At 36.2% G+C, this 22500-nt stretch overlaps 2 protein-coding genes across 2 annotated transcripts in view; one reads left to right on the top strand and one right to left on the bottom strand.

Annotated features, from left to right (window-relative positions):
- Window positions 1-3909: 3909 nt before the first annotated feature.
- On the top strand, window positions 3910-7030 carry LOC307174361 (uncharacterized protein; the record flags this gene model as incomplete). The annotated part of the gene is made up of 3 exons (XM_079898121.1): window positions 3910-4137; window positions 4893-5184; window positions 6997-7030. The coding sequence occupies exons 1-3, from the start codon at window positions 3972-3974 to the stop codon at window positions 7028-7030; spliced, it is 492 nt and encodes a 163-aa protein (XP_079754247.1). The 5' UTR covers window positions 3910-3971.
- A 1042-nt stretch (window positions 7031-8072) lies between these two features.
- eeig1a (estrogen-induced osteoclastogenesis regulator 1a) overlaps window positions 8073-22500 on the bottom strand; it is a 30641-nt gene continuing 16213 nt past the window's right edge. The window contains exons 3-12 of the mRNA XM_079896370.1: window positions 18326-18446; window positions 18018-18047; window positions 14663-14779; window positions 14124-14170; window positions 13862-13986; window positions 13025-13126; window positions 11613-11781; window positions 11075-11196; window positions 9992-10061; window positions 8073-9901 (exon numbers count right to left, since the gene is read on the bottom strand). Of these exons, the coding sequence (XP_079752496.1) occupies window positions 9856-9901; window positions 9992-10061; window positions 11075-11196; window positions 11613-11781; window positions 13025-13126; window positions 13862-13986; window positions 14124-14170; window positions 14663-14779; window positions 18018-18047; window positions 18326-18446 (949 nt within the window). The 3' untranslated portion in view covers window positions 8073-9855. The remainder of the gene's footprint in view (window positions 9902-9991; window positions 10062-11074; window positions 11197-11612; window positions 11782-13024; window positions 13127-13861; window positions 13987-14123; window positions 14171-14662; window positions 14780-18017; window positions 18048-18325; window positions 18447-22500) is intronic.

Raw genomic sequence — 22500 nt, 5'->3', positions numbered from 1 at the left:
CTAAAAATTCCTTGCTAGGAGTTTTAGCTTAGAAGTGATTCCAGAACATTTTCAGTGAACTCTGAGCAAGGAATGAATGGAAAATCTTATCTTAGTGAGGAGGTGTGGTTGACCCCGTTGCTAGGTATGAGTCATCATTTCAAAAGCCGTGATTGGTTGATCCTACAAGTTTGATGAAAATGAACTTTTGGTGATAATGAGCAAAGGATGTACCCTCAAATCAATAAACATAATTATACACTCTAATCTTATGCAAACTGTAATTGTAAATAATATTTCACATTCAAGAAAATATCTGGAAAATGAATAGTAAGCTGTAGGGGTTATAGCCTAACATTAGAATCTAAAATATGTGAAAACTTAAGCTCATTACACCCTGTTCAAATAATGATTCGTGTCTTATTTGCTCATATTAATATCCTAGCTGGCATATTTTGTACTTTCACTCCCATATGGACCCCATTGAAAACAAGATGGCCTATCTCAAGGGGCTGTCCTTAATGAAGTAGAAATTGCAACGTTACAACTCAGTGTGGTCTTAAAGGAGAAGTTCACTTTTAAAATGAAAATTCTGTCATCATATACTCACCCTCATGTTGTTTCAAAGCTGTATGGATTTCTTTCTTCTGCTGAACAGAAAGGAAGATATTTAGAAGAATATCAGTAACCAGGCAGTTTTTGGGTCCCATTGACTTCCATAGTAGGAAAAACATATACTATTGAAGTCAATGGGACCCAAAAACTGTCTGGTTACTGATATTCTTCTAAATATCTTCCTTTCTGTTCAGCAGAAGAAAGAAATCCATACAGCTTTGAAACAACATGAGGGTGAGTATATGATGACAGAATTTTCATTTTAAAAGTGAACTTCTCCTTTAACGAGGGTAACACGGCTCAGCTTTTATCAATGTCTGTGATTGCTGGCTGGTCTATTTATGAAGGCTTGTTAACAAATATCCTACAAACACAGAAAATGGAGAAAAATCCTCTGTTGGCCATTTTGTGCAGCTGCTTAGGGGAACTCCTAAGCCACTAAAAGTCCTCTTCCCTGCTCTTAGCAGATCTCGCCTTAGGAGCCCTTTTAAGCGCTAGGAATCTTGAGGAATAGCTTTTATATTAACTGGGATTTTCGTGTCACTTTTAGGGGAAATTCTAAGAAAACGTCATGACTCTGAGAATTTTCTTAGAATTTGGCCGCTAGGAGCCACTTTTTGCACAAAAATTCTTTAGGGATACGGGCCCTGGTGCTGCTTGGAGGATCTTGGAGCAATATGACCCACAACTTCTCCTGCTGGAAGAGTTCTGTCAGAACACCTAAACTACACGAAAGTTCCCTTCCCTAGGAAGTGTTGCAGCTACCATAATACCCGTCTCAAAGATTATAATGAGCTTTAATAGAACAATCTAAAACATTTGCAATGAGCAAGGAACAGATCGTGCATGGCAGACACTGGTTATGGACTGCATATTTCATATTTAATTGCATATATTTAATGAAACATTGATGGCCAGGTGGGTGTGGGAATGAAGGTGGACTAGAGGTAGATCTGTGCATTTTAGGATGAACTATCTCCTAAGCTGTTTGGTAGAGAAAAGAAAATGTGTTAGAGCTTTCTATAAGGAAAGTTACTGTGGGTTAAAATACTTATTTCTCACAAACAACATTGGGCAGTGGGCACCATGTAAAATGTAGAAACATGAACACAATACTGTCAACAACCTCCTTAATAGATAGCCTACTAAACAGCTGTGGCATTGAAATCAGATTGAACATGATTCTCACAGTATTTAATTTAAAAATTAAAGGTGCTCTAAGCGAGGTCACGTTTTTTAGGCCAAAACATTTTTTTGTCACATCCAGCAAACATCTCCTCACTATCCGCTCGCTGCCCGTCCCCTGAACACACTGTAAAGAAACGCGTCTGTCCATTCAGCCGATCTCCGGGTCTGGCGGTACCACTTTTAGCATAGCTTAGCATAGCTTAGCATAGATCATTGAATCGGACAGGACCATTAGTATCTCTCTCAAAAAAATGACCAAAGAGTTTCGATATTTTTCCTATTTAAAACTTGACTCTTCTGTAGTTACATCGTGTACGGAAGGAGGCGGAAAATGTAAAGTTGCGATTTTCTAGGTTGATAGTCTAGTCATTTTTTTGAGAGAGATGCTAATGGTCCCAAATCTGTGGTGTTGCAGTAATGGATGTTGCCCATTTAAGAAAAAAGGGGAACTGTCGTTGGTGTTACACTGATAACTTACAGATTTTTACATATTTTCACCTAAATTTTGATATATTTTTTGATTAATATTTCTGAAATATCCCCATTCGTGGAAGCCATCATGATGGCATTCTCCATTTTAGAGAAGTCCGGTTTCACAGAAAAAGGCTTAGGCCTAAATTTAGTCCCAGGCTAAAATGCATGTTTGACCTGTTTTAACTGAAAGCAACTTGCACTGACATATCTTAAAATAAGTCACTGCCATTGTTTTGTCTCAAGATTCACACCATTATTTTTTTTTTCTAAGACACATTTATAAAAGCTACTTAAATGCCCTAAATGAACTAAGGCCTAATCCTGGCTTAATTTAAACCCTGTCTGTGAAGGCCTTTATTAACTCCACTGACAAATAAATATAATGAGGCATTTATTGTGATCATATGAATAGAGCGGACAATATACAACCAGGGATGTTTTATTTTAACTAAAAACCATAGAATTTGCTTTTGGACATTCATAATCGTACAGTGTGTATTTAATGTGTGATGCATCATCAGTCTAATTTAAAGGGCAATTCCACAGTTTAGAGCACACTTTAACATGTATAACATTATATTCATGAATGCTCTTTGGAAAGTGATTGATGTGGGTAATAAGTTAGACAAATAAACATAATATTCACCTTTGTTTCATGTGGTATATAATAATTCAATGCAACCCTAAAAATGAGTGTAAACACGTATGAGACATGGACTAAAAACTCTGGTTTATTGTACACAAAGACTGCTCCATACATCAGACTGACACACTGTCCTGCAATTATTAGATAAAAATAGCTTATAGTGAATTACAGTTAATACTTGTACATATTAGAATGATTTCTGAAGGATCATGTGACACTGAAGACTGGAGTAATGATGATGTTGACAATTCAGCTTTGATCACAGGAATAAATTACAGTTTAAAATATATTCACATAGAAAATACATTTTACATTTTTGTAATTAATCATTTCTGTACAATTAAAAGTATTAACAAATGTAACAATATTACTGTTTTACTCTATTTTTGATCGAATAAATGCCTTGCTGTGCATAAGACATTTTTCTAAAACATTAAAAAAAATCTTTTTCACCTTTGACGTATATATGGTGAATTTAGTATAATTTACATTTTTACCCAGTATAGATGATAGATAGATAGATAGATAGATAGATAGATAGATAGATAGATGTTGGTGTGGAGCTCTGCTGGAATCTGACACACTCATGTTGATTATCACTGGTGTGTGAACGGACTGCAGTGTTAGTTAGTGTTCAGACTCTCAGACTCGGTGTCGGTGAACGTTCACTATGGTTCTTCTCTCTCTGACTGTGCTTTATTTCTCTTTAGGACTCACGGCAGCGGATCCTCCTTCCGAGCTGAGACACGGCGGCTGTATTAAAGTGAATGAGTGTAAATGTCTGATGCGGGACGGATCCGGGCTCATTGATCTGGGCTCGGTGGCGGATGAGGACGGGTTCATCCAGCGGCTGAAACCCCTGCCATCAGCGCCTCAAACCCCAGATGTGCTGCTGTCCTTCAGCCCGTGTCTGGCCTTCTCCGAGCCCGAGCGCTTCAGCGACACCGACTGCACCGGCGTGGCCATGTGTGTCAGCAGACGGTGAGGAGATCACACAAAACTGTTAGGATGCATGGAGACAAGCTTTAGAATATTTCATTGCAAACTCATTGCCAGTCTTTATCTGTAGATGTTGAGTAGTGGCGTAATGTTATGTGAAGTGAAACTCATGAAAGCTGTTTTTAGGGTTCATCTGGACAACGGGTTCGTCACTCAATACTTCAACTACGGCAAACACAAGGGCAATACATTCAGCTATAACGACTCAGAGAAGACGCTCTCGGTGTCTTATTACAGTAAGTTACTGCATTAAGACGCCATTAATTCAACAGGCATCTATCTATCTATCTATCTATCTATCTATCTATCTATCTATCTATCTATCGCTCTGTTATCTATCTAAAAGTGATTTATTCATTTATTATCTTAAATGCAAATTTATTTGCAATTTGCAAAAAGTAATTTAGGCCTCTGTTTACATTTATAAGTTAACCGATTCCTTCATTTTGTTAAAACATTTAAATATTGTGTCTTTTAGTTCATGTCTGCAATTATGAGCACTTCACAGATTTTGGATTTGCATTAAAAAATTACAGCATTCCTCTAGCTGGGAAATGGAGCAAAAATATCTTGCACTAATTGTGCCCAATTTGTTGCCCGATAAAAAAAGTGAATCATGTTTCATGGCTGTAAAAGCAAAAGGCTATCAACTATTTAATGAAATCATGAGACCTTCAATATACTTGTTTGCACTCACAGTAAAGAAAACTTGCACTCCTTCCTTAAAGGAACACGCCGACTTTTTGGGACTTTAGCTTATTCACCGTATCCCCCAGAGTTAGATAAGTCCATACATACCCTTCTCATCTCCGTGAGTTACGGCACACACGGAGATGAGAAGGGTATGTATGGACTTATCTAACTCTGGGGGATACGGTCTTTAAGTGGCACTCAACCTCCTTCATAATTCAGAGAAATTTCACTAAATGTTTCATGCTCTCTGAAAGCAATATATGTGTCATGTATTCAGCTGTTGATTGTCTTTCCTCAGGGTTTCCTGACAGCGAGCCTCAGACTGTAGTTCATTACCGATGCAGCCCGAATCGCTCCGTGACGTCCAGCGTGAGCTTGAGCGAGGGCGCGCTCCTGCAGATGTGGGTGGAGAGTCCCTGCGCGTGTCCGAACGCCTGCGCGCCGGTGGACGTGGGTCCCGGGACCATCCTCCTCATCATCCTCTGCATCAGCGTGACGGCGTACTTCATCATAGGTCATTCTGCATCTCTCGCTGAGGAGCCTGTAGTAGAGCTGAAGTCCAGTAGAGGGCACTACAACCCAATCAACAAGTCCAAACTGATTATAATGAACGTTTATGAGATGCCACTGAATAAAAAACTTTTATTTAATAAAATTTATGTCTCAATTCTGACGTTCGTTCTTAGAATTGTGAGTTATAAACTGTTTTCCTCAGAATTTGGACTTTTTCTCAGATTTCCAATTTCGCAGTTGTTTTCCCTCACCACAAAAAAAGCCTAAATAAATAAATAAATGTATAATTGCGACTTCTTATCTCACAATTCTGACTTTTGTTCTCAGAATTGCGAGATATAAACATGCAATTTTGAGAAATAAAATCACAATTGCGAGAAAAATTCCAATTCTGAAAAAAGGTGAAATTTTCTGAAATGTTTTAGTAATTGCAAGTCTAGCTATATCTTCAAAAAAAGTCAGAATTGCACTTTATATATCACAATTCTGACTTTATAATTCGCAATTACGAGTTTATATATCACAATTCTGAGAAAAAAGTCAGAATTGCGAGACGTTAACTGTCAGAATTGTCAAATATAATCTTAAAAAATGTCAGAATTGTGAGATAAAAGATGCAATCATCTTTCTTTTATTCTATACTCAGTGGTGGGAGCAAGCTCCCATAAAATGAACGTATTGTAACTTTTTATGTCACAATTCATAGCCTTTTTTTTTTTTCTCGCAATTGTGAGTTTCTGACTTTTCTTTTCAAAATTGCGGGGGGAAAAGTCTGAATTGTAAAAGCATCACAATTACCTTTTTTGGCTATTTATTTTTCATTCCGTGTCAGAAATTATCCTATAATTTTAAAGTCCCCCTGTAGTCAATAATTTTATCCCTTAAAACTCATCTTTGATCACCAAAATGACATTTTAAAACGTTTTTTTCCAGTGAAAAAAAAATTCTTCATGCCTTAAAATATCTTGAATGTAACTCTACACCCTTGCCTCATTTAGTATGCACAGAACCATGAATATGCTAATTAGCTCCGCCTGGACTCACTCACACCAGCTTAGAGAGCCAACTGTAAACTTTACTGTAGTAAATGCTGCACAATGGTATTGCTCTTTACAACGTCGGACAAATAACAATAATTAATAATGATTAGCCTTTTGCTTGCCTACATTATCAAACATTATGCTAATGTTACACAAACCATGTTCGCGTTCGCCATCTCAAAGTCAAACAGCTGCCTTCTAGAAATCAGCATCCTCAGAAATACTTACTCAGAACGTCAGTAGAGAAAGGCATATAGTTCATCATAACATACATAATAATAATATACATCATATACAAATTCACTCACTATATTGCTAAATGTATAAATCGGGATCACAGCAGTTAATGATATGCTAAAGCCCGGCGTCAAGTTGATCTGATTGGTAGTTTGAAAACAAATTCTTCATGCCTTAAAATAGCCTGAATGTAACTCGACACCCTTCCCTCATTTAGTATACGCAGTTCTATGAATATGCAAATGAGCCCCGCCTCCACTCACTCACTCAGCTCAGAGATCCACTGGTTGACGATCACACGTTGATCTGATTGGTTACAAGGTAGTTTGTGACGTCAGAAACACCAGCGATTTCAAAGCGTGTTTTTGAGACTGTCTTTGGTTCACTGCAGATTTAAGGAGGAAATACTCAGCAATGGCGTCGACTTATGAATTTACACATGGTTTGTCTTAAAGCGTATTAAAAACACCACATAGACATAAACAACATTAAAAGCTGGATTTTCACGAGAGGGGGACTTTAACTGTTTTTTTGAGCATGTAAAGGCATTAGTATAATATCCACATAGAGTTGCATTAAGCTAATGGTGCCTGTCCTCTCTTGTACCTGCAGGATCATGTGCGCTTCGGCCGTTCAGGACGAGTAATGGTGTTCAGATGTCTCCAGAAGACAGTGTGTGGTGTATGATGTGCTGTCAGCTGACCGTCAGGAGAAAGCAGAACTGCTCACTGAGAGACACACTGTGATCTCACTGCAGAACCGACCCGTCGAGGAAGAAACGGCACTGTAAAACACACTCACGGGACAAAATATGTTACATAACTCATACATTTCAAATGCATATTCATGGAAATTGAATTTGTTTGCTGAGGAGTGAGTAGCCTACACATTTCTTTAGTAGGCCTAGGATGCATTAGATACAGAATACAGAATCCTGAAAACAAAAATATAAAGCAGCACAACTGTTTTCAGCATTGATAATAATCATAAATGTTTCTTGAGCATCAAATCATCATATTAGAGTGATTTCTGAAGGATCATGTGACACTGAAGACTGGAGTAATGATGCTGAACATTCAGCTTTGATCACAGGACATAAATTACATTTTACTATTTATTCAGATAGAAGACTATTAATTTAAATTGTGGTAATATTTCACAATATTTCAGTGTTTTTGATCAAATAAAACTTCTTAAAAAAAACAACAAAAAAAAAAAATGTGCAAACTCGTTACACAATATTTAATAACCAAAAGGACTCTTTTTAAAAAAACTTTTAGAGAGTTACAGGCAGGAAAAACCGTCTGTTAATCAGACAATGCTAAATATGGAAGATTAATATATCGCATCCATAATGACATGACAACAAAACAGAACGGGTGAAAGAGTTTCTTAAAATTTATTGATTAAAAGCACATTTGAGATTCACAAAAATAGTGCGCTACATATAGAACTACAAGTGAATTTCACTGAAATTACAGAGATTTATTAAGTTATAGGTCTATTTTATTAATATAGCATTAAAACGTTAGCTTATTTGCAAGAGATATGAAGGGCTTGTGCATGTTGTGCTCTCTAACAGAACATGTAAAGATCTCAGTGTTCGGTGCTGAACGGATGAACGTCATTCTGCTCGGAAGATCCGAAGCTGAACCTGCATATTATTTAGTGCTTATGCTGTGATCGCGATTTAGCAGGCCAACATGCTGAAGCGCTAACATTAAAGTGAGTGTATTCTCATTAGAATAAACGAGAACGGTTTGAAAGTGTAAAAAAAAAAACGTGCTTTGAATTCAGATTTCGACAAGCACTCAGTTCATATGAGCAGCACCGACAGAGTCGATCACAGCTTATCAAGTGCACTTGAGAAACACAAAACACACTTAGTCTTCAACAAAAGCATCTGTCTTACTGCAAAACTCTGGCACAATTCGTCTCAAGGGATTTTTAGTGGAGGGAAATAACCAGCCAGCTGGTTCTGTATTGGAGAAAAGAGTCTGTGAGCTCAGTTTAATGCTTTCAAGAGCAGATGAAACTCACTTTAATAATGACGGTAAAGACTAACTTTACTGTACATGAACCAGCAGTGGCTGATGATTATGATATTGTGAGGAATCAAACAGCCACTGACTGCATTGAGAGTGATACTAAAAATTAATATCTGAACACATTGAGAATTCTTCCAGTCAACATGCTCTTATAGAAGTTGTACACTTGTTTTCCAGCACAAATATCTAAACATTGTTAAATCAAGATGCATTTACTGGAGAAGCAAAATGAGAGAAAATATTAAGTCTGGTTTACTGAGAAATGTGTCAAAATGAAGTGAGTTTGTGCTTAAAACAAGAACAAATATCTGCCAGTGGGGTCAGAAAAATAAACGTAATTAAATTTTCTGATATTTTATCTCGTTTTAAGCATTAACTTTTGCTTCTCCAGTAAATGTATCTTGATTGAACAATGTTTAGATATTTGTGCTGGAAAATAAGAAGAAAAAAAAAAAAAAATGAGTATAAAAGTAATTTCTTGCTGTGTATTTAGAAATGTTTTATGTATGTTGCATTTAGTTGTATGCAGTTTGGGGGTATTTGGGCGTACAAGTAAATGTCATGAAATCTTTCAAGAAACATCCAAGTCATATTTCATCTCAAAATCTGGAGAGAAAAAAAGACTATTATTAGAACCATTGAGATTTGTGACTTTATTCTTAATGATAAAGCAGATTACCTCAAATGTCTTGTAATGCAATATATATTGCAATACAATGAAAAACAGTTAAAAAATTATGAAGATAACCATTGTGAATAATAAATGCTCAATTATCATTGATGTTACCATCCAAAAATATCTTAATGATCCTAAAATAGTCATTTTCTTTGTGGAAAATACAATTTCTTGTCCTTTTGATTTTGAGGCACTACGTGACCTGGACGTGTTTTCGTGAGATTGTCCTGTAAAGTGCATTAAACTGGTTTTTATAACACTAGAGTCTGTAGCGAGGGAGTTTTGTGCTGCACAGCAACACAGAACAACAAGAGACGAGACGAGACGTCCAGTGGGTCAGAGAGCATCTCTGGTCCTTTCACAGCATTCAGACCGGCTGATGCTCCAGGAAAAGCCCACGTCACGCATCAAAGGCCTTAAGGAGCCCGCCCATGTCAAAACTTAGTGTTCGGCGCAAATTATAAACGTGCCATCAGACTCACAAAAATACACGCACACTTTACAGATGTGTAAACTTCAAGACAAAGACACAGACCAGACAAATCACATGTAAATGCGGCTGTAAGTAGACAACATACATGCAGTCGGTGAAAAACCTTGTGATGTGTCCAGTGCAGTGGTGTGGATCTGGCATCTGCAGTGGTTTGGCACTTAAACATTTTTTAAGAACATTAAATTGTGATTTGAATAGATCAGAGTTTGTGTGATTGTTGCAGTGCCAAAACAGGACACACTTTGGGAATACATCTAATGGCTTTCGATGACGACTGGCTCGTACACACCAGCAGAGACCCTGCGAACACAACACAGAGTTTGATCAGTAGGTTTTGTGTTTTTGCAACAGCAGAACGAACCCAGTTCTGGTGTGTTTGTGATGAATCACCTGTTTGCCAGCTGGATCCCGCTCAGCGCTGTGGTTCCGTCTCGGCTCACGAACAGCCTCAGGTTACTGTCTGAACACAGAGCGACAGAACAGAGGAGTGAGTGTGTGACGTTCACACCTGGAACTAACACACGTCTCTAACACATCTGCTGGCAGCACTTGAAAATGGACTTTGCCGAAATTTAATTACATTAAAAAATAAATAATATGCGCATAAATACAATAAAAATGTACATACAATAATGGAACTAATTTTTGCAAATCTACAAAAAATAATTGTATATATTTATTGTAGATTTGCATTGAGTTTTATTTGCATTTTATTTATTTTTTTATTTACAGTTTTGATGCAGGTTAAATGAATATGTTAATTTATAATTATGATTATAATTTATTTAACACACTCACACACACTCACTCACTCATTAACGCACACACACACACTTACACACACTCACTCACACACACAGAACAAGTTTTGATGCAGATAAATAAATAACAGATTATTGAATAAATTCTAATAATATGTTAATATATAATTTAGGGCTGGGGTAATTAACGCGTTAATTTTTGCGATTAATTTGAAATGTTTAACGTGTTAAAAAAATTAATTAAAACGCAATTACCCCCCCCCCCCCTTTTTTTATGTATTGTTTAATTTAATTAGGTGATTGTAAGTTTAAATATTGATGATTATAAGCTTGGAGGAAATGCAATTAATTGCAATTAATTACAGCAAATTGTGCAATTAATTAGTTAATTTTTTTTCCCCAGCCCTAATATAATTATGACTGCTATGATTTATTTACCTCCATCAAAACTGAAGGATCAGTAAAATAAAAAATAATATAAGATGGAAACACAAAAATGGAACTCAATCCAAATATGCAATGGTAATCATTTTTTATAATCACATTTAATTATAAAAAATGTAACAGGCAGTTTTCTTTTAAAGTCATACTTAGCTGGTAAAGTTTAAAGCCTTTATTTTTATTGGTGCAAAGCAGCCATGAGTATTAAGTGTAAAATACATCCCTGATCAGCGATCGGATCAGCTGAGACGGAGGCATCTGACACTCTCACCTTCATTGTTACTGATGTCAGAGAAGTTCTGGCTCTGGACGATCTTCTCCACGATGTCGTCTGCGTCTATGCGCGTGTCGTTGACCCAGGTCGGGTGATCCTCCACCGAATCTTGTTTCCTCCTGGAATAAACAGATGGAAATACCAGTTACATTTACTGTCGGACTTTCAAAATATTATAAAATATTTTATTAAACATAATAATATTATATTACTTAATAATAATACATTTTTCTTTTTTATAATTTTTTCAACTATATATATATATATATATATATATATATATATATATATATATATATATATATATATATATATATATATATATAAAAAATAATTTATATAATAATGCCAGACATTTCTGTTTACATTGAATCATTTAGCAGACGCTTGTATCCAAAGCGACTTATAAATGAGGAGAGCAACAGAAGCAATTAAACTAGCAATAGGACAACAGTATGCAAGTGTTGTGACCATTCCCAGTTTAGTCTAACACAGAATGCATCTCCCATTGATGTCTCTCCCATTTCAGGTGTACCGTGGAGGTCTGTTGGAGGGTAAGATGGGCCGCGGGGGTCGTGGAGGCCGGTCGGGACGGGTGTCGCTCTCAGAAGGGACGTCTGTGCTCACGCTGCTGCCTGTAGATGTGTTTCTGCGATGGGTCAAATCAGACAGACTGGAGGAGCAGGAGTGTTCGGTGCTGTAGCCTGCACACACACACACACATATTTACATTTAATCATTTAGCCGACGCTTTTATCCAAAGCGACCTACAAATGAGGAGAGCAATAGAAGCAATCAAACTAACAATAGGACAACACACACACACACACACACACACACACACACACACACACAGTCAGTAGACTACACACATGCATGCTCAATAAACAAGGGTTTCATCATGCAGCACTTCAACCTCCATATGCAAAGTTAAAAAAGTTACTGTGCATAGTAAAACCATGAAAACATGCATTCGAGCTTCTAACAGAATAAAGTTCTGCCAATGGCTTTTTTGTGGATTCAAAGTCGTAGTCGAGTGCAAGTTTGTTTGATGATGCTTTAGGAGAGTCTCGAAATGTTTAACTTCCCCTTAGAAAAAAATTTGACCTTTTGTTTTAAGTGAAGTGATAAATGTTGACAATTACAAGTTACAGAGAAAGAATATCAATCAACCATCAGATGACAGCAAATAAACAACGAGAAAGTGATAACACAATAACAATGTACATTACAATAAGGTTTCATTTGTTAACAAGAAATAATTATATTTTTTAATTTTAGTTACTTTAAACATTTACTAATATGTTATTAAATCCAAAAGAGTATTTATATTATTTAATGAACCTGAACTGGCATGAAATAACAGAGAACAGTTATATTTTTATGAACTAACATTAACAAAGATTATTAAATACTGTAACAAATGTATTGCTCATTATTAGCTCATGTTAGTTGATGCATTAACCACCGTTACCTAATGGGATCTTATTGTAAAGCGTACTAACGTACTAAAAACAAATCCGTGAAACAATATGATAAAATATGCGTGAAAAGAAATGATCTCTTTGACAATGTTTTTTTTGGAAGGACATCATCATCATCATCATCATCATCATCATCAGTCCAAATCATGTCTGAAAATAAACTTAAATGCAAAGCTGGTCCTGTCGTGGCAAACACAGACATCGCATGTCGAGTGAATTGTCGTGCAGCAGTAATTAGCTTCAAAAGTACACAAATACACTGTAGCTGATGAGATTCATGAGTGTTTCTGCACTCCTGAAGTGTCAGTGGGAGTATGTTAGAAAAACATTCCCACACAATAGCAGCGTGTGGGAAGAGCAGGGACCTAAAGCATGGAAAAAAAGACAGGATGCTGTAGGCGCACTTCCTGAATCAGCAACTGGCGGCGAAAGGCAATAAGCACACACACACACACACACACACCTGATAGTTTGCTTTGCTGACTGGCATAACTTGAGTTGCGCGAATGACCCGTGTGAAACGATTCATCGGGACTCTGACTCCGATCCACCTCATCGGGAAGAGCTAAAGGAAAACAAACAAGACAAAATAATGATTCAAAATTAAAATAGACCTACTCAAGCCATGTCAAGTCTCATTTATTTCTATTGCGCTTTATATAACACCGATTGTTTTAAAGCAGCTTCACAGTAATTAACAAGAAAATAACAGTATTAATGTTGCAAAATTCTTCAATTATGAAATGAAAAGCAGCTCTAAAAAGCATCATTAGTTCAACAATAATAACAGTGTGAATGTTTATTAGTTATGAAAAGAAGTAAGATAATAATGTCATTATTGAGATGTCAGTTCAGTGTTGATTCAGATTAGTTCAATAGTGCAAATTTCAAATGAAAAAAAAAGCTTAATTAGGCATAATAGGACCCGATTAAGCATCTGTTAAACCCACAATAAACTACTGAAAATTAACAATAATACCACAAACAAAAGAGTATAAACATGAGAACATGCGCCATGCCATGATGATAAAGCATCTTGGAGTACCAAATAAATATATAATTTAATTTTTAACTGAACTGCTTATTTATTATTTATCTCAGTTTATTTGTATCTTTCTATGTCATGTTTATTTGTACTTTATTGTAAAGCGACCTGGACTTTTCTGAAAGGCGCTATATAAAATAAACGTATTATTATTATTATTATTATTTATTATTATTAATCATATTGCTACAGACAAATAAGTCACTCTCATATCATATCTGTTATGAAATAGAGCTTTAATAACATGACTTTTACCCGAGCCAAGGATAGAGGGCCTGTGTTTACTGAGCAAAACCTCAGCTGTTCCTTCTCCTTTACAGTCCAGCTGCAGGGAAGAGTCTCGGCCGGCCACAGATATACATTTGGCTGAGCTTGGTGCACTAATTATACAAAAACAAATTTCAGACACTCATTAAATCAGTCAAACTCAGTATTGCTTGTTGTATTGTCATGTATAAGCCTATAGGGGGCGCCAGAGCCCACATCACAGCAGCAGACAGTGAACAGTGGCACTCACGTTTTAAAACACGGATCTCCAGATAAGAGGGTCATTCCAATGGTCACCTTCATTTGGACGGGAAAGAACATATTAGATTTTTACAGATCAATTTAACATTAAGGAATATGCTTGCTTAAGTTGCAACCTTAGACTGTAATGCAATATTTGTGGAGCAAGATGGAGCTCAGTTTCAGGAATATTGCACAACCACGACTAATAAATCATATAGGAGAGAGCAGAAATGTGCAATCACATACATGTTTACAAACTCGGTGCTATCGATTTCTCTTCTGTGCTTCATTTAAAAAAATACAATTAAAAAAAGTGTTAAGTTTACTTTCTTTCCTATTTACTTATTTTTCTGTCTACTTTACCTTGTATTTCCACCCCTGTTGGCTTGATTTAAAAAAAAAAAAATACTTTATGTATTTGTTGTCCTTGTTGCAATTGTTGACACTTGTAATTGAATCTCTTTGTGTATACCTGCTTGAAAATATTGTTTCTAATAAGGAAGAGTAAAAAAAGAATGATGCAGAACAGCTAGTTTGACCTCTGACCTTCAGGATGGAGTTGTCCTGGCGTGTGTTCTTGGTGTCATATCCCTCCAGCAGACAGCAGCGCGCGGTGGAGCCTGAACCAGCAAACTCTGCCATGTTCAGATCAGCAAAGCCCAGCTGGGAAGATCAGACACATACGGACACGGTTGACATTCGCTTTTGTTTATAAGCACAGGATTCCCATCATGCCACAGCAAAAGTGAAATACGTGCTGATTATAGTTTGGCAGTGGCGTAGAGCATATGGTGCACGTCAGGCTTGTTCTGCTGTGAACTCCCTCCTGCTCTTTCTCAGCCAAACAGTTTGTTGAACATTTGCCTTTTCATAACTAATATGATTATCAGATTGAACTGTGCTACAGGGGAATACCGAATCCGTCCATACTGGAATATCACAGTGATGACTGAATTAATCATGTGTTTCCCAGATAATGTGACAGAAAACACAAAATATTCTACTTCCCCTGTAAGAGTTTATTGTTTTGTTTTTGAAAGAAGTCTCTTCACTAAGGCTGCATTAATGTGATCAAAAACACAGTAAAAATAGTGAAATATTATTACAATCTAAAATAGCTATTTTCTATGTGAATATATAATAAAATGTAATTTATTCCTGTGATCAAAGCTGAATTTTCCAGTCTTCAGTGTCACATGATCCTCCAGAAATGAATCTAATATGCTGATTTGCTGCTTAAGAAACATTTATTGATTATTATCAATGTTGAAAACAGTTAATATGTTTGTGGAAACCTTGAACCATTTATTTCAGGATTCTTCAACGAACAGAACAGCATTTATTTGAAATATAAATCATTTGTGACATTATAAATGTCTTTACTGTGACGTCTTTATCAATTTAATGCGTCCTTGCTTAAAGCTACACTGTGTAATTTTTTTAGTTGATTCTTAGCAAAAAACACTTCGTTCTTTCAAAAATATATATGCTCATTAATGTATATTTACTTCTTTCAAGTAATAAAGTATTCTCGTAAGTTTATAATCTTCCATTGAAAGTACATACGGGTGAGGGGTTCGAATGCCGGTCGCCATGTTGCCCCTCCATCTTGAAACTACATTAGCCAAAGAGGGACATACCAGTAAATTCAAGCTTCGCCTTTCGCGTTATACACTCAGTGACAGAGACGAATGCGAGGGGGAGATTACTCGCGACTGCCGGCAGATTTGAAAGATTGCTGAAGGAGGATCACGCCTATTTTCGAGGACATGTAGCAGAGTATAAAGAGAGAATTAAAACGTCAACGCGACAGGCAAATCAGCAAGACCAACGTCAATATTGGAGTAACTTTTCCCAGATGGAAAGAGCTCATGAGGAGCAAAGATTTTAAAACGGACGCCGAGGTTGCCTGCTTTCTTCTCGGCAGGTAATCCAGCCTATTTGTGTAAATTCAAAGTTTTATAGTTGCTTGTCTAACCATAGCATGGTTGTGCATAACGCCAGAACGACCTCTAGTATAACTTGCGTTACTTTTCCTCACGTCAATGGTGAAAAAGTATTGTTTACCTTGTAACATAAATCTGTGCTGCGACGGATCACAGGTAATGAATAGTTTTAAAGGCGCAATTGGACTAAGTTGAACTGGAAGCCTTGATAATCTTGGAATAATACGGCCACCGTAGGAGTTAAAACGCCCTCGAAATTGAAAGGAACAGAAACTAATATTCACTGGGTAGTCATATACAATTTCACCGCTAGATGGGGGAAAATATCACACAGTGTAGCTTTAATAAAAGTATTAACTTTTTTTTTTTTTTTTTTTTATCTGTAGGATTGTTTCCATTTTCTGTTTTATTGTGCAACAGTTAAAAATTGAAAGTCTCATGCGTCTAAACTCATAAATGCCTGGTTCACAATAATTAACATACATTTTCTCAACTAGAGCAACTTACAGCACATTCATTAAGTTGATACTCTGACACCAATAAAAAGGCCCTGAGCTTTAGGTGAATGTTTAGAAGAGGGCTGATGGTTAAACATCCTGTTGACTTATTGTCAGCTCTCTGGATCCCCCAGGATTCATTTCCCTGAACACCTACTGCTACCAGATGCATGTATTTAAAGAGCCCTTCACGAGTATTTTTAGATCAGGGAAATCCAAACTTAGCCCTGCTGCAGGGAAAACACAAGGAAAAGTCGATTAACGGGTGAAGAATGAAACATTCCCCACCTTTGTGTGCTATCTAGAGCACTTTTATGAGTAACGCCGGGTCTGGCCACGACTTTGAATGGTCTTTTATGTGAGCAGTAATAAGCATTGCTTATGTAAGATAAGCGTCACATGCCTGAAGACTGCGGTCAAATGACCATGGCATCATAACGAGCGTGTAAATCTTGTGACGAACCAGACAAATGTGTTTACAACATGACTCCTGTACACAATAATGCTGTGAAGTTTGATGTGATGTATGACTCCAACTACACCTTGTAAAGGTCCTTTCACATGACATGCATTGGACAGCATGAAAAATATCAACTAGATTTATTTGAGATTTTTAATGGGGATAGTGCGTCTCGAGGAAAAAACTGAGTATTTCAACTCAAGGGTCCAATGACCAATGAAAACAGGAGAGAGGCATTTCCAGTATTTCGTAAATTTGATTTTCCATTTGAATGCTTGATTTCAAATTGACACAGCACTTTATAGATCCTTTATTAAATTCATTTTTATTTTATTAATTTTCATTCATTTTTTGAGCCTTTTAATGAGTACGAGTACACAAGTGCAGTATCGGGCCTGATACCGATAATGGTATTAGTGCATCCCAAATATAAACTACTGTGTTGGTATGATTTTGTCAATGTTTTTGAAGGAAGTTTCTCATTTGATCAAAAGTACAGGAAAAACAGTACAATTTTGAAATATTATTACAATTTAAAGAATGTTCATATATGTTAAAACTTTTTTTTATTTCTGTGATCAAAGCTAAATTTTCAGCATCATTACTCCAGTCTTCAGTGTATGATGATTCAGTGTCTTCATGATCCTTCCGTAATCATTCTAATATGATGATTTGATGCTCAAGAAATATTTATTATTATTATTAATGTTGAAATCAGTTGTGCTGTTTCATAATTTTGTGGAAACTTTTTAACATTATAAATGTATTTACTGTCACTTTTAATCCATTTAATGCATCCTTGCTTAATAAAAGTATTAATTTCTTTCTTTCAAAGTCTTTATCTCATGTGAGTGAACATCATTTTAAAGAGATTTCACAAAAGTACTATTCATTCTTCAAGCATAAATTGTTTTTGTGAACCTTTGAACGTTAAATTGCACCGTCTTAGTTCTATATATAAATGTACAGAATGGAAAGATGTGGATGCTTTCACTCACCTTTGAATATGCTTTTCCTCCTTTGAGTTCCTGTAATGAAAACAGGAAGAGTGTGAAGTTCAGTGACGGGACAGTCAGACGCACTAAGCGGCATCGATGTTTATCCCGACATACCTAAACACAACCTCACCCAAACACACTCTTCATAAGCAACACTTCAAGCTGACAACATGTGATGAAAACATTCGCCTTTAATTTTAGTTCCAACTCAAACTCGGCATGCTTTCCGGCCAAAAGTCACACGGGAGTTAAGACCTCAAATTTAACCTCACTTTAACGAGACCAATCCTTGACGGGATTCATCTTACCTTCCTCACAGAGACGCGACACACACAGGGGTCCAGAACACCAGTGTTGGGGTTGGCGCTCATTTTGCATACAAAGGAGAACCTCTTCCTCCAACGAACGGCGTTCTCGTGGACTTCTTCTCTGTGGGCGAGAGAACAAAGATTCAGGACTGTTATTTCAGACACATGCTCAAGTCGGATCCAGACTTAACTGTGATGATATGTTGATGTTGGTTGTGACATCGACTCTCTGCTAAAGTTTCACGCTGCGGGTCTGTTTGTAATGGCTGGTCGTGTAATAAAGGGTTTGAGGCCGTTTGCAACTGAAAACGATCCAGACCTTCAAAAGGCAAGGAACTGGGATCAATCAAACCTCATAGCCTGCACATTTTAGAGTGGCCTTTTATTGTGGACAGCCTAAGGCACACCTGTGCAATAATCATGCTGTCTAATCAGCATCTTGATATGCCACACCTGTGAGGTGGATGGATTATCTCGACAAAGGAGAAGTGCTCACTAACACAGATTTAGACAGATTTGCAAACAATATTTGAGAGAAATAGGCCTTTTGTGTACATAGAAAAAGTCTTAGATCTTTGAGTTCAGCTCATGAAAAATGGGGGCAAAAACAAAAGTGTTGCGTTTATAATTTTGTTCAGTGTATATTACATGTGGTCAATGATTGACACAACGCTGACAGTTTCTGTATCTACTAGTCATGCATCGAAATCATTTTTTACTCAAACAAGAAAAGCTATTTTAGTTTTCATTTAGCCAAAAAATTAAACCATTTACTTAATACATTTATCAAATTGACTCAATAATTAACAAAGCCGAGTTGCATGTAGACATTTACATTGTACAAAACGCAGTTTTTAAATCAACTATTTAAGAAATTATGTTTCTACTCCAATTCGTTGTTGAAATATAAACATTTAAATGGTGTCTGTAATAAAAACTTGTTTTACATTATCCATTAAATACATATACATTAAATAATGAAGGCATCAATAACGTGCATTTATTTATTTAGTAAATTTTTTAGCTAACTAATGAGTTTATAGTCTAATGAATGTCTTTTCTGAGGTAAATGTAACGTTAGGTGCTTGTTTTATTGACGTCTTTCCGCAGTTGAAACACTGACTGATCGATTGCATGAGACGCAATACATTTCAGCTGTATTGTCTCATTTAACACCTTCTGATGTTTATTCATGATTATTTCGTTATTTTCAACTCAGACTCGATTGGTTAAAGACTCAGACTCATCTCGGACTTGAATAAGGTGGACTCGAACCCAACACTACAAATATACACACAAACACAAGCACAGAAACTCATGATTGTCTTTGAGAATGTAAAGAGAAACCATGAACAACCAGTACTGAATATTCATGAGCTTCTGACCATCTGCTATGCAAATATATGTCTAATAATATGATTCAGAAAACCGCAAAGGCAGCCTATCAGATGGCGTTGAATTAGAAATGTTACATTAATGTTAACAGTATGCAATTTCCCAGCAACGTGTTCACACTAAAAACATAGAAACAATGCCATGTAAATCCAAGTTTGAGTGGATTTGCAAGCAGCTGGACAACATAAACCTGCCGAATGATATTAAAACTGTATGTCATCATGGATTCGGTGAATATAAACACACATCTGAGTTTCAGGACAGAACCAGAGCAACGAAACGTTCAGAGAGCTGTAATGTGGCTTATCGCCAACGCCAGCATCTGTTCCTAATCCTTCTTCACACTCAAACACACACACAAACACTCTCTCTCTCACACACACACTTCATACCGCACTAAGGAGTGGCATTAGTGTGTGACTAATGTTCATGTTTCATGGTCTGAGACTAAAACAAACTGCATACATGTTTGCTTACACTCATACACGTTTGTCTAAATCAGGTCACACCACAAACTTTACAGCAAATTAAATAGACTAACCCAAACCATGACCCTGTGCTCTGCTTGGGTCTCAGAGAGCCTGTGGGGCATTTAATATCTCAAACATACTTAAAAGCATTTTTATAAAACGTGTTTGTGCTGAAGAAACTACTTAACTGGAATAGAATAGCAAAACTAGTCACATTTATGAAAATGTCCAAAACCACAGATGGATTACAGTTTTAATAATATCTGATAAATGGGTTTTATAAGGTCAGATCAACATATTACAAGAATTCGAAGGAAAATTAGAGGTTAATTGTGTAAAATATATATATATATGTGTGTGTGTGTGTATTATTGACTATTATATTACGATTAAACTGATAATATATTAATATTGTATATATTTTATAAAGAACACAAAATTACATTTGGAGAACAATAAAACCATATTTTTAAATATTTAAGTTATATTGACAATATTAATAATTGTTATTGGCCTGAGAGAAATCAGTGTGTGTGTGTGTGTGTGTGTGTGAGTGAGTGAGTGAGTGAGTGAGAGAGTGAGTGAGTGAGAGAGTGAGAGTTTGTGTCTAAAATAAAAGTCATATTTGTAATACTTATTTTTCATACTACTGTTCAAAAGTTTTGCAAATCTATAATAAGATTTTTTTTTTAGGGCTGGACGATTTGGGGAAAATGTCATATTGCGATTATTGAGGTCAATATTGCGTTTGCGATTGCGATATAATAAACAAATGGTTTCATGAGTCAATTTGCTTGATTCTCAAGTAAATGCACACACAGATTAGTGATAATGCGGAAATGTGTATTTCTCAACTCAAACTAGCAACAACAACTAAAGTGTTTTCAAAACACAAACACAGTTACTAACGTGTTTTCAAATTAAAATTATATTTTTTACAAAATTAAATAATGACATCTTTGCATTACTGCAAACTTGTTATTGTTTCAATAGTACAATATATTCAAATAAATAGAACAATAAATAAGAACATGTATGCTCATGAAATAAGATATTTTGAACATTCTGTCCAGACAAACAAGGACATTTAAGCAGATGTAACATACGCTTTGTCTAAACTCAGTGATTGTCAAAACATTTGGTAGCTAAACAGAATTTTGATAAGTTTAGTGACAACATGTTGCAGTGTTTACATGGTACAATGACTGGTTGGCTACTGTTTTTATTATTGCTCGACACAAATTTCACGATTTCAATTCAAATCTTGTGATTTGATTCCGATCTTGATTCAACGTCGATTCATTTGGATAAATATTAGGTACAGTAGATGCATGTTAATTTTTCTCACGAAACAGTAAATTCTTAAACATAAAAAAAAAAAAATAATTGTAAAAAATATTTACCTTACTTATAAATAATTTTTAGCATTGAAGATATAAACAAACACACACACTGATTCCAAGAACCCTAAATGTCCGCAACAATATCTACTTATTATTTATGAAGCACCATTGAAACCGGCAATAAAGGCGTTCAGGGTCATCAGAGGGTTCAGTATTGTCCGGTTCTTCTGTTATCAGAGCCGGTGTGGTTTATTCTCCCCCTCCCAACCCGACACATTCCTTTACAACATTCCTGGGACCGTGGTACTTTGTTCAATCACTGTAGTAACTACAATCACCTCGTGTCCACAGTAACACTGACGGAACAGAGGAGGAAGGAGAAGAGTTTATAAGAGAAAGTAAGCAACACCCTAGCAACCACCCACAACATATTGAGCACAATCACCACTTTTTAACGAAATACTGCTCTAAATCCCAATCATCAATGCAACCAGAAGCTGCACATCACATCTTCAAAGCAACAATCTTATAATAAATAGTCTCACAAACAACAACACAACAGGCTTTGTGCGTCCTTGCGTTTTCTCCTTTCACGCTCTCGGCTCGACTCTCTCCCACGCCGGCCAAAGGCAAACCCAATCAAGCGCTCCTGAATGGACCGATTGTTGGGAGACTCGGGACAATTTAGAGCGTACAAAAGATCCATGAGCGAGATTCATGTGGAATAAATATGCATTAGATGCTCGCCAGGCGGACTAGCAGGAGAGAAGAGTTACAGGCAGGTGGGTGAGATTCACAAAGCCACGTTTACTGAACTCCTTATTATCAGTATATGATCAATGGCAAATAAAGACAAGATAATATTTTAAACCTAAAGCCTAAACATTTGCATTCTTGCAATGTATTTTTTTTATATTTGTATTGATGTCATAAATAAATAAATAATATATATATATATATATATATA

This window comes from Squalius cephalus (assembly GCF_949319135.1).
Source record: "Squalius cephalus genome assembly, chromosome: 16".
In the NCBI taxonomy this organism is placed as follows: Eukaryota; Metazoa; Chordata; class Actinopteri; order Cypriniformes; family Leuciscidae; genus Squalius; species Squalius cephalus.
This window is presented reverse-complemented; position numbering and strand designations above follow the sequence as displayed.